Source organism: Capsicum annuum, chromosome 10, assembly GCF_002878395.1.
Source record: "Capsicum annuum cultivar UCD-10X-F1 chromosome 10, UCD10Xv1.1, whole genome shotgun sequence".
NCBI lineage: Eukaryota > Viridiplantae > Streptophyta > Magnoliopsida > Solanales > Solanaceae > Capsicum > Capsicum annuum.
In genome coordinates, this window is record NC_061120.1 from 216,944,165 (window position 1) to 216,957,139 (window position 12,975).

At 33.7% G+C, this 12,975-nt stretch overlaps 1 protein-coding gene across 1 annotated transcript; it reads left to right on the plus strand.

Moving 5' to 3' along the window:
- Positions 1-720: 720 nt before the first annotated feature.
- LOC107843784 (asparagine--tRNA ligase, cytoplasmic 1) lies at positions 721-5,080 on the plus strand. Its single transcript, XM_016688175.2, has 6 exons — positions 721-1,287; positions 1,684-2,325; positions 2,833-3,086; positions 3,171-3,300; positions 4,414-4,472; positions 4,676-5,080. Exons 1-6 carry the CDS (start codon positions 850-852, stop codon positions 4,857-4,859), a joined length of 1,707 nt encoding a protein of 568 aa, XP_016543661.2. The 5' UTR covers positions 721-849; the 3' UTR covers positions 4,860-5,080.
- Positions 5,081-12,975: the final 7,895 nt, after the last annotated feature.

A 12,975-nucleotide genomic window follows, 5' to 3' on the forward strand; every position in this document is an offset into this window, starting at 1 on the left:
ATCCTTCGATTTCGAGATGACCCATATATTTCGTATCGGTTTTCAGCAATTTCCAGTGACAAAATTGACTTTCCTGTGAAGTTACTACTTTTCGGAACACATTTTCAGTTTATTCCTTTTCAGTTGAGGTCTTCTAGATGTCTAAAGCAGTTGTTATCGGTTTTGTTGCAAATATCTTCACTAAGTCCCTCACCGATCCGCGTATTAATTACATTCATAACAACCTTGGTACCGATCCGCGTATTAATTACATTCATAACAACCTTGGTACATATGTCTTGTATGCATAAGGAAGACAGGAAAGTTAGAATATGAGTAGGAATAAAAATAACATATAAAATCTTAATTGGAAAAGGATTGTAATATAGTGACCTATTTGGAAAAGGATTGAAATGTAACGTGTATAAATAGGGTCTCAATGGTCCTTCGGTACAGCCTAGTTGGTTTGGAGGGCGGTTACCCACCCGGATGATCAAGGATCGATTCGCCCCTCAATGCCTTTTGGGTTTGAGCTTGTCGCACAGGGTTTGCCTAGTGCGATTTACATTCCCATGTAGTTTGCCCAGTACGCACACACACAATAATTCAATGATATTTTCTCCAATATTTCTCATACGAGTATTTTATTATATAAATATTTTACTCTAAATTTAAATTTCTCAGCACAAATTTAAATTTAATCGGGCTCTAATATGAATACCACATACCCAATGAGAATTTTTAGTTTTTTTAAGAAAATACCAACTATAATAACTAACCTAGGGTTAATCCTTTACAAAAAAAATCCCACACATTTCAATCCCTCATCTCTCAGCCGCTCTTTTCCGCCGCCACCAAAACCTCCCAAAAATGTCAGCCGACACCGTAGAAGAAGCCAGATTTTCTCAACGAGTTCCGATCCGATCAATCGTCAGCCTTCCAGACGGCGGCGCAGGACTCGCCGGACAAGTCATCAAAATCGGCGGTTGGGTAAAAACGGGAAGAGAACAAGGAAAAGGTGCCTTCGCTTTTCTCGAAGTGAATGACGGTTCATGTCCGGCGAATTTACAAGTAATCGTTGATGCTGAAGTGCATAAACTTAGTGAATTGGTACCTACGGGGACTTGCGTACATGTTGAAGGGGAATTGAAAGTTCCGCCGGAAGGTGCGAAGCAGAAAATTGAACTTAGGGTTAAGAAAGTGTTGTCTGTTGGTACTGTTGATGCTGCTAAGTATCCATTGCCGAAGACGAAATTGACGCTGGAGTTTCTGAGAGATTTTGTTCATCTTCGATCCCGAACGAACACGGTAATGATATATATGTATCTGTTTTTTACGAGTTTTCTTTGATTTCTGTTGTTATTTGTTGTTGATTGTACTTCGAATATCGTATTGTTTTGTTGTAATTATTGTTGTTTTTATTACTGTGGATTGCTTTGGGTGATTTTTCGTTGCGCTGAGGTTCTATCGGAAACAACCTAGGTAACCCTGTCCACCGAGGCTAGGACGGAAGAAAAAAAGTTGCAGCGTTTTTTGTTATGTTTGAGAAAGAAGATAAAATTGTCGTACTATTTGAATTCCCTTTTCAAACTGCTTGGATATGCTTTATTTTAAGTCGAGGGTGTATTGGAAACAGTCTTTTTATTTCTACGAGGTAGGGGTAGGTAAATTTTTTGATTTTAATCCAGGATTTTTTATTTTCAGATCTCTGCCGTAGCAAGAATCCGTAATGCATTAGCTTATGCCACTCATACGTTCTTCCAGAACGAGAGGTTTCTTTATATCCACACACCAATCATCACAACAAGTGATTGTGAGGGTGCTGGTGAGATGTTTCAAGTTACTAGTTTGCTAAGCGAAGCTGAAAAGTTGGAGAAGGATCTGAAAGAGAATCCTGCTCCTTCAGAAGCTGACATTAACGCTGCTGAGCAACTTGTCAAAGAGAAAGGTGAGGCAGTTGCTCAGCTTAAAGCTAGTAAGGGGACCATGGAGAAAACCGATGCCAATATTGCGGACATCAACAAGCAAATCAGTGCTGCAGTTGCTGAGCTACAAAGAGCAAAAGAGAATCGCGATAAGTTGCAAGAGAGATTTAAATTGGGAGAAAGATGTAGACTGTCTGCTGGTATTCCTAAAAAAGATGGGAAGGTTGATTACGCTGAGGATTTCTTTGGACGACAAGCTTTCTTGACAGTGTCTGGCCAACTCCAAGTTGAGACCTATGCATGTGCACACACTGGTGTGTATACTTTTGGACCAACTTTTCGGGCCGAACAGTCCCACACTACTCGGCATCTTGCAGAGTTCTGGATGGTGGAGCCTGAAATTGCTTTTGCTGATATCAAGGTATTTGTTTAGTAAATTGCACCATGGTGACAATTTTGTTATTTGTCCTAAGCCGGGGGTCTATCAGGAACAGCCTCTCTACTTCAACTGAGGTAGTGGTATGGTCTGCATACACACTACCTTCCCCACTCCCTAGACCTCACTTTGTGGTAATACACTGGGTATGTTGTTGTTGCTGTTCTTGTGGTGCTATATACAATATTTCTGGACCAAAATGTCTGGATAGTTAAACTTTTAGTAACAAGAAGTTTTCGTCAGTTAAGGAATCAATTTAAACTCGCGGCCTCTTGCTTGGTTAAGTTTCAAGTTAAAATCGTGGTCTCTTGATTATGTTTCAATTTCAAATAGTTTATGAATATGAGTTGTGCACATGAATGTCAATAAAGCAGAAAAGTTACATCAGATGCCACATCTAGCATTCTCATATAATTTCTGTAGGGGTTCTTGTTGGGTAGATTTCTTTAAGTTTTCTGTTAGCGTTACTCAAACTTTTTATTCCTTTGGCAGAATGTTATGGATTGTGCTGAGGCATATGTGAAGTTTCTGTGTCAGTGGTTACTCGACCATTGCCTTGATGACATGGAATTTATAACTAAATTTATAGATAAAGATGCTCTGAGTAGACTTAGAATGGTTGCCTCATCGAACTTCCATCGGATAACTTATACAGAGGCCATAAAGATTCTCGAGGGAGCAGCTAAAGTGAAGAAATTTGAAAATAAAGTAGAATGGGGGATTGACTTAGCATCTGAGCATGAAAGGTACTCTTTTTCCAGAGTCTACCTATCGGACCTGCTCCGTGTTTTTCTATAACTATTTTGATTCACGATTTACCTTGATTCTAGATATTTGACTGAAGAGCATTTTAAGGCACCTGTTATTGTGTACAACTACCCCAAAGGGATAAAAGCATTTTACATGAAGGTGAATGAAGACAAGAAGACAGTTGCTGCCATGGATCTTCTTGTACCAAAGGTAAGTTTGTTGAATCTGTTGCTGGTATGCTGGAAGAACTACCCTTTTAGTCTTGTTAAAAGATAGGTTCCCTCGGCCATCGACCCACAAGCAGGTTACACTCCAAAAACGTCTAGATGAATGCTTTGATGTAAACTAACTTTTTGCAGCTAATGCACAGATCTCCTCTTAGAGAATCAGTAGGGAAGCTGGGTAGAGTGGAAAATGTTTTGAAATCTTGCAATTTTTCATCTAAAAAATGTTTGTTAAGGATTTTTCAAGAAGTCTTGCCATAATTGTAAAAAGCTGCTTGACCATATACAAATCTTGACACACATCTAAACACATTTTTTCACTAACCTTTTCTCCTATAAGTTTCAAAAAAGCAATTCCTGAAAATTGTCCAAACATATGTGTTGCTATCTCTTGATCTCACTGAAACATTGTTGTACTTGCAGAATTGTTAATTTTTTGGTTACTAACTAAATTAAACACACTGTTGCTCGACACAATTAAACCTCATTTTGGATATAGTGAAAGGAATTGTACGACTGTTTACGGTCCCTGGATATGGATCTAGTTTTGGGATGTTGTAAGTCGAAATCTGGTGTTTTATTTCTACGACCTACGGCGCTGGTTCATTAAGAGAGAACCTGCAATCTCTTGAGTTAAAGTACTCAAAAGCTGAAATATTTTCTGCTTAGATTTCCTGGGATAAACATAGAGTCTAGATACAAAATATTGATAAGATAACTTACCTTAGAAACGAGTACATGACTTCCTAACATTACTGGAATGAAAAACTGCAAAACTACCAAAGAAGTAACTACTAATGGACTAATAAACTACAATTAACTAGTGCAGTAACTACTGCTGTAGTTTACTACTACAAGGAAACAATTACTGCAATTAACTAGTGCAGTAACTACTACTGGCGACTAAGGAGTGACAACAGACTGACTTGGCTGCCACCGCCTTTAGTGTTTCAGGGAAGTTAATTAGAGATTTCTTTCACAAAGAACATATCACTTACCTGCAGTGGCCCTTCCAGCATCCCCTTTACAATTTTTCATTTCAATATCATGAGTAAATTTGTCTGCCTATGCACAAACAAATGTTTGCATTCCTCTGCAGGTGGGTGAACTAATTGGAGGAAGCCAAAGAGAAGAGGATTATGAGGTCCTCAGATCAAGGTATGACAGACAAATTTACTTTCTAGTAGACAGCAAGATTATGTATCTGGTTCCTATACTTGGTGTGATTAGAATCCAGAATCAGATCACGGTCGATTTGGCCTCCTCTTTGTTCTTAAGATGGAACGGAATTAATTAGCTTGAGGTAATGACAATGAATAAATGATGGAACTTTGATGAGATTTGCCTTCTTTTAATTGCAGGATACTGGACTTGGGTCTACCACTAGAGCCATATGAGTGGTATCTGGACCTGAGGAGCTATGGTACTGTAAAACACGGTGGTTTTGGTTTAGGCTTTGAGCGAATGATTCTGTTTGCCACCGGGATAGAGAACATTCGGGATGTCATTCCCTTCCCTAGATATCCAGGGAGAGCCGATCTTTAAATGAGATATCGATAGACACAGCTGCCTAGTTTTTTTTTAGAATTTATGATACCATTTTCAAAAATTGTAATTGCTATCGACAAGTTTCAAACAAATTCAGATGCAGGAAACCTGTATCATATTGTAAACTCCCAGGGGGGGAGCGCACTCTGGTTTTTGTTGACTGTTTTTGTGTAGTTGGTACATCGTATTAATTCAATCTACTTTCATAGTTTGACCAAGTGTTTACGTATGGTTCTCTATACCTCTAACGCCCTTTATGTTTATTTTGAAATCCCAGAAACATCAATCTGTCTTTTTGATGCATTTTTTCCTTCACAAATGCTTGTAAGAATATTTATGTTGATGACACTTTCACAAGGTGAGGTAAGGTTCCGAAGGGAAGAGTTACCGACCAATGTTTTACTTCAGCTGAGGGTCTAGCGGAAAGTCTCTAATGTGGTATATACATTATGTTGTCGTCTAATTTTACTTGGTGTCCCTTTTTTTGAGTGTTGTTTGGTCTCCTAACACATCAATAGTATGGTAACACCTAATTCATGCATCAATTTTAATCAAGAAAGGCATTGAAATATACAAAGATTTGAGTATCCAAATTGAAGCTATATGTGGAGGATGCAATGTATGTATTTACCTAATAGTTATAAGGTCATCAACGTCATGTAAATTATAGTCTTATAAGCATTAGTCAAAAACATTAAAGGGTGTTAGAAAAGTAAAGAATTATGCACTCACACCGTTACTTTCTACTGTAACAACATTCTCGATATAATCGACAAATGAGGTCAAGAGACGGGGAGGATGGGGTGTACGCAATCTATTTTCGGTAGACCGGCGTAAAATATAATTTTTTTTTCTAACACCATTGAAAATTCTATTTCCAGAAACATTGAATTTGATCAAATATAGAAAAACTTTGACCCATGAAAATTTCGAGGGGTCCTTGTGCCTCTTTAGTTTCCTATGTTAAAAGTTAAGTCAACTTAATATAGCAATGATCAAAATTGAAACAAAGCAATTATTTCTTTGTTTAATTTTCAAATTCAAATAAATTAATTCAACATCATCCAACAAACAATAATGTCATTAATTAATTGAACTCCTAAAATTAGAGATTCTATGAATGGATGCTTCTTGTTTGGATTACTTTTCACATAATTATTTGAGACGCCTAGCCGGTTGTTAAGTCTTTGATTTTGATGATTGACAAACCTACAATGTTATAACCTGGTTCATGAAAAGATAAATTTGCATTGCTCAGGGATCAGGTTCATTACTATTACAACTTTTGCACTCAGTCAACATTACAACTGGAAAAAGTATGTTTTGTAGAAAGTTGGTGGCAAAGCTGCAGTACTTCTTCTGTTCCATCCAATGAGAAGAGTCCTTGATTTTCTTGTCTCTTATATATGCAACATGTTATAACAACAAAACCTAAGTTTCCACATTTTCACAGCATCAAAATTTCTCTTGAACCATTTTGTCATCCAAAGTCACACATGCAACAAGGACCTGCTCAGCCGTATCGTGTGTCTCAAACTCTTGTTGTATTTGAGTCTTTGTCTTGTGGTTCTAAACATTTAGCCTACTGCTCTTGTTCATTAATAGCAGGTGTTTTCTCATTGTTGATTGTGTTTTCTAGAGCTAGTTGATATTGAAGCTAGTGTTAGCTCGGTACCAATTCAGTTAGAGTTAGCGGTATCAATTAGTGCAATAGAGTTATTACATTGGAGTTTGTTGTAATAGAGTTATTACAAGTTGAAGAGGATTAAGAGGTTAATCCTAGAACCATGGAGTCTGTATTCGAGGTTGTTTGAACATAGTGAAGTAGTTGAAAATCCTACATGGTAGGCCATAATTTTACTCCCTTGAGCAAGAACGTTTTAATGTAAAATATTTTATGTGTGTATTGTTCTTTACTATTATTTTACTTTCTCTCTTGTTCATTACATATACAATAGTCTGGATCAGATCCCTAAGTTGGTAGGCAAGGGCGGAGCTACAGTACCCTACAGGGGTTCGGTAGCGGTATTATTGAACCAGACAAAACAACAAGCAATGAAATCAAAGACGGCTAAAGCCCCTAAACGAACCCATTAACTTTGACGTAGACCCTATATTTATAATACTAAATTCTGAATATATGTATATAATTCTATAGTGTGAATCCAATGACAATTATTGTTGCTTGGTATAGTGGTAGATGGACAATTGTGAAAGCCTTTTTCCTACCGCAGACGTGGGTTCAAACCACACAAGCAGCATGTATTGTTTTTTCTTATTTTTTATGCTTCATTTTATTCAGAACCCACAGACTTCAAATTCTGACCCCGCCTCTGTAATGGTAGTCGATTCGTGTAGTTCTTCAGATTTCACGCATGATAAGAACTAATAACGTCGAGAGTCTCTCCCATCGAGTATTATGTTTATAGTTGTTTGCCTTGCATCCTCCTCCTTGTCAAGATGACTATTTTTACGATATTTTCACCTTGATTTTTCTAAGTTTTACACTGAGCCTTCCTGGTGATGGTACGTTGAATTGATTGTTATGTATTAGCCTAGTAAGCATTATTTGTGGATGCAGTAGAATCGCTGAGATTTCTCCACCATTATTTAGAAGCTTTGAGTTTTTAGAGAAATTAGCTGAATTAATAAATAGTACGAATTAATTTAATGATTCTCATCTGAGATTTTGGTACCAACTAATTTAGTGTCAACTCTGAGTATAGAAATGTTGAGAAATAATAAAAATAAATTAAAAGCATGTAAAAACTAAAAGAAGTATAAAAATGTTTTCTTTTTTAAAAAAAAGCTTGATTGTCTTGCCATACAGTACCTCCTCCATTCGCTTTTACTTATTACATTTTCAACCTGATATATCATTAAGAAATATAATTAATAATATAATTATTTTATCATAATATTTTTATTAAATAATGTTTACATTGTATCTTGAATTTAATTTGGAGAAAAAATAATTAATGTTAAATATAAAATAGAAAAAAAATTATCTTTTCTTGATATGTCAAAAATGACAAGTAAAAGCAAAAATTCAATTAAAAAATTAGTGACAACTAAAATCGAACGGAAAAGAGTACAATATGGTAACTCAAACTAGTGTTTAAAAGGTAGGACATAAGGCCTAATATTTACTTTGATATGGCGTAAGGCGTAAGTTTCAAGATACGAGGGCGTACGTTTCCTGAATTTTTTTAGATTTTCAACTTATAAATTCATAACATCGTTGAATAAAATTTTTTTAAAAATTTAAAATCAATCATACAAAATAAGAAATTTATCACGTAAATTGAATTAAAAAAAATATCGAACGAGCTTCAACTAAAGTACGCAATCAGACGCTAAAGGCGTAAGCCACATTTCATATCTATATCTATATCTATAATATATTAAAAGTGTGAAGACCCTTAGAAATGTGCTTTGAACTTTTTGTCCTTCATTAAAACACTTCGCAATCGTCTTTTCATCTTTAATAAAATTAATTAAAAATTATATTTTTTAAATATTTTCTTTTTAAATTAGGTAGAAACTCCTAAATATACCACTTAGCTTATTTTTAGATTTTTAAAACCAATAGAGGATTACTAATATTTTATTACTAAATATACTCCCAATAAACTCGTAAATTTAGAAAATTACACGTTAAAAGAAGGAAGAAGCAGAAAAACAAGTCATAACTATTTAATTACTAGCGTATATTTAGGGACTTGGTATGGAAAAGTATATTTAATTACTATGTATTTCAAGCATGCTTTCAATTCTTGTACTTTCAAAAATTCTATATACTTTCCACTCCATTTAGATTTAGGAGTGTATGTAAGAAGGCAACCCAAGCGTTGTGATTTGATACGTTTAAAAATTGGGATAATACTCATGAAAATACGTGAAGTTTGACCGGATTATCAGTTGAGCATACTGAACTTTGCGGGGGTCCTATTACCCCCAGACTTCTTTTTTTTCGAATTTTAATGGCATATATCTGTCACTTGGCACACTGCGTGTGATTCACGCGCACTGAGCGCATGAACAATGTTAAAAAAGTTTTAAACTCTTTTTTTTTGCCAAACAGCCCCTTAATTTTATAATTATTTAAAGTTTTATATTTTTATTTATTTATTCATTCTTCTTTCTTCAACAATGGCTGCTCCATTGTTGAATTGAAATTTAATGGAACTCAATGGTTATAATTTAATGGAACTCGCTAATTGAAACTCAATGGATGATTCGAAAGATTCAAACTCGGAAACTCGCTAATTTAATTCCAAGTTCCATTAATGGAAGTTGAATCTTCCGAGTTCCATTAACGGAAGATTGAATAGTTTTATACATGAAATTAAATTTCCGAATCTTCCGAGTTCCAATGAATTTTTGGATTCTTCCGAATTTCATTAATGGAAGATTGAATAGTTTCATACATGAAATTAAATTTTTCAAATCTTCCGAGTTCCATTAATGAATTTTTCAGCTCTTCCGAGTTTCATTAATGAAAATTGAATCATGAAATTAAATTTTTCGAATCTTTTGAGTTCCATTAATTAGCGAGTTCAATTCAATTGGCGAGTTTCATTGAATCTTCCATTAATGAAACTCGCTAATTGAATCTTCCGAGTTTCAATGGAAAATTAATGGAAGATTTCATTCAATTATTTGAAAAAACTTTCTTTATAAACTCAATGGAATCATTTGGAATATTTAATATGGTTGTAATTGTGAAAAAATGTTGAAAAGTGATAAAATGGAGAAGAAACGGGGCGTGCACCGCATTTTTCACCAAAAAATTGGGTATACGTTTTAAGGAGGGATTAATTCCACTTTAAAAAAGTTTGGGGGAAATTAATTCCAATTTAAAAAGTATAGGGGTAATAGAACCTCCCCAAAATTCAATATGCTCCACTAGAAATTTAGTTAAACTTCAAGTATTTTCGTGAGTATTATCCATTAAAAATTCTATACTTTCAACACCATTTAGATTTAGGAGTGTATTTAGATTTAAGAATTGTATTTAAGAATAATGTAGCAATTCTGAAAGTTATATAGTAGCACTTTGACCTCATTTAGATTTAGGGAATCCTTTTATAGTTATTAAGTTTTGACCAATTAATTATTTTATAAGTATTTCAAGTCAAAAAAGTTTATCACTTCTCTCTTCGTAATACTTGTACTTAAACAAAATTATATAAGTAAGAGAAAATGGTTTATTACCCTCCAACCTTTAGTCGAAATTTTAATTACACATTCAACCTTTAAAGGTAGTATTTTACCCCCTGAATCTTTTTTTACCGAATTTATGACCCCCTCCCCCCCGAACTATTTAAAACATAAATTATAACACCCCTAAAAAGTTACAACCACAATTATGTTGAGAGGTGAGATACACGCGTTTTGACACCTGTAAAATATATTTAATTTTTTTAATCAATTTTTTATTCATTTCCTTCTACAATTAGTACTTCATTATTTTATTCTTCATTTTCATTTTTATTCATCTTTCTCCTTTCTCTTCATTTTCTTTTCTTCAATCTTTAAAGTCATTTTGGTCCAATAACTGTAATAGATCATTTCTCATCTCAAAAGCCAAATTAAATTTTCTTTTCTTTCTATTTTTATCATTTTCCCTAAATCAAAGAATGTTTTGAGAAATAGTTTAAAGATTTCTATCATTCACTTTTTTTTTGGTCCAACAACTGTAGCGGTGGTATGTGTGTGTATTGGTGGGTCTCCCTTAACTTTTCTGGTGGTGGGCGTTCTCCGGTAAGCGTATGTGTGAGTTCCGATCGATGTGGGTCTTCCTTTTACCTCTCCTTCTCGCGATTTGCTTGTTCTCTCCTTTATTTTGAGTGCGTGTGTGTGGTGCGTGTGTTTTGGATTGTTGTTTTTCAATCCCAGTAAAGTGTGTTTATGTGTGTTTTTCGTCCCTTATGTGTGTGTAAATTTGTGTATGTATTTGGTCAGCTTTATGTTTTCTGTTAATGGAAAAATAAGGAGTAACATGCGATGTTGAGATTGAATGTTTGTGTGTTGTTTGATCTTTGTTGTCGGTGAATAATTGCTCATGTTGGTTTGTTGTCGATTCTTTGGTTACGAACTGTGTGATGAAGTCGAAAATAATAAACAATAGCGAATTTGAAAATTTTCGACAACCTTAAAGTGTGAAACAATGACTATATCAATTATTAAATTTTCGACGATCTTAAATCCGAAAACAACGAACAATACCAATTTCAAAATTTTCAATGACCTTAAAGCCGGAAACAATGAACAATACCGAATTTAAAATTTTCGATGACCTTAAAGTCGAAAACAATACAAAATTTTGAATTTTTCGACGACCTTGAAGTCGGAAATAATGGACAATACCCATTTTAAAATTTACGATGACCTTGAAGTCAAAAATAATGAACAATATCGATTTTGAAATTTTCAAGGATCTTGAAGTCAAAAATAATAAACAACGTCGAATTTAAACTTTTCAGTAACCTTGAAGTGGGAAACAATGAACAATATCAATTTTTAAATTTCTGACGATTTAGAATCCGAAAACAACGAAAAATATGAATTTTAAAATTTTCGACGACCTTGAAGCCGGAAACAATGAACAATACCAAATTTAAATTTTTCAATAATCTTAAAGTCGGAAACAATAGAGAATTTTGAAATTTTCAACGACCTTCAACTCGGAAACAATGGACAATACCCATTTTAAAATTTACGACGACTTTGAAGTCATAAATAATGGACAATAGCGATTTTAAAATTCCCGACAATCTTGAAGTTGGAAACAATGAACAATACCCATTTTGAAATTTTTGACGAATTTGAAGTCGAAACCAATCGATTTTGTGCTTGGAGATAAGAAAAACGATAAATTAATTTTCGATGTCATTGATGAGTTGTTGGATGTCATTGTTTGTAAGAAGAAGATGAAGAAGAAGAAAGAAAGAAAGAAAATGAATAAAGAAAAAGAATAATTAAAAATGAATAACGAAAATGAATAAAGAAAATAAAGAAATATTAAAAATAATTTTTTAATTAAAAAAATCGTCCTCACTTTTTTTAAAGAGTGTGAAACACACTCTCTTGTCATGTCAGCGTTTAGGGGGTAATAATTTCACTTTAAAATAGTTCAGAGGATAATAAGTCACCTTTTAAAGATTGAGTGTGTAGTTGGAATTTCGACTAAAGATTGATGGGTAATAGACTATTTTCTCTATAAGTAATATAAGAGATATAACTTTTTATTGATGTGACATACACGTGCAAAGTACGTACAATAAACTAGTATAATAAATGCCACTAACGTTTTACAAGTGTCCCATCCAAAAAAAAACTTTAAATTAATTTTTTTCGGATGAAAATCATTTTCACCCCCCAATTTTGATTAAAAAATCAAACTCTCCCCTCAACATTGAACAATAATCATATTCCCCCTTTTATCCCATGCAATATTCATTTTGTCCTTGTAATTTTAATTCTATATTTATGTAATATCTTTTTATATTATATGTAATGAATATTTTTTAACATGGATATTTGTAGCATTCTATTTAAGTTTATTAACTTTATATGCAAATTAATGCTTTTTATAAATTTATCACAAAATTCAATGTTATTTTTTAAGATCGTTATTTTAGTATTATATGTATTAGAGAGTCGTTTGGTGTGAGGTATTATTTTAATAATTCAAAGATAAAGTTCATGATTATTTATCCTGCGTTTAATTAGATGTATTAGGTAGTCTCAAAATTATTTGTCGCACTATTTATACCACAGCGATGAGATAAGTTATCACACATACATGTTAGTACAACTTATTTTGTAATAACTAATTCCGAAATAACTTGTTTCCAAACAACCCAAAACTTGACATCAAATTATAACTTTGATCTTAAACTTTGATAGTGCACAAATATGACATTTAACTATTTAAAATTGCACAAATATAACCTCCAATTATACGTGGCAAAACGTGTGTTCAACACGCAAAACTGGGCGCGTCCAACTTAAAATCCAAGGGCATAATACATAAATACGACCTTAAATTTTGATAGTGCACAAATATGACCTTTAACTATTCAAAACTGCACAAATATGACCTTTA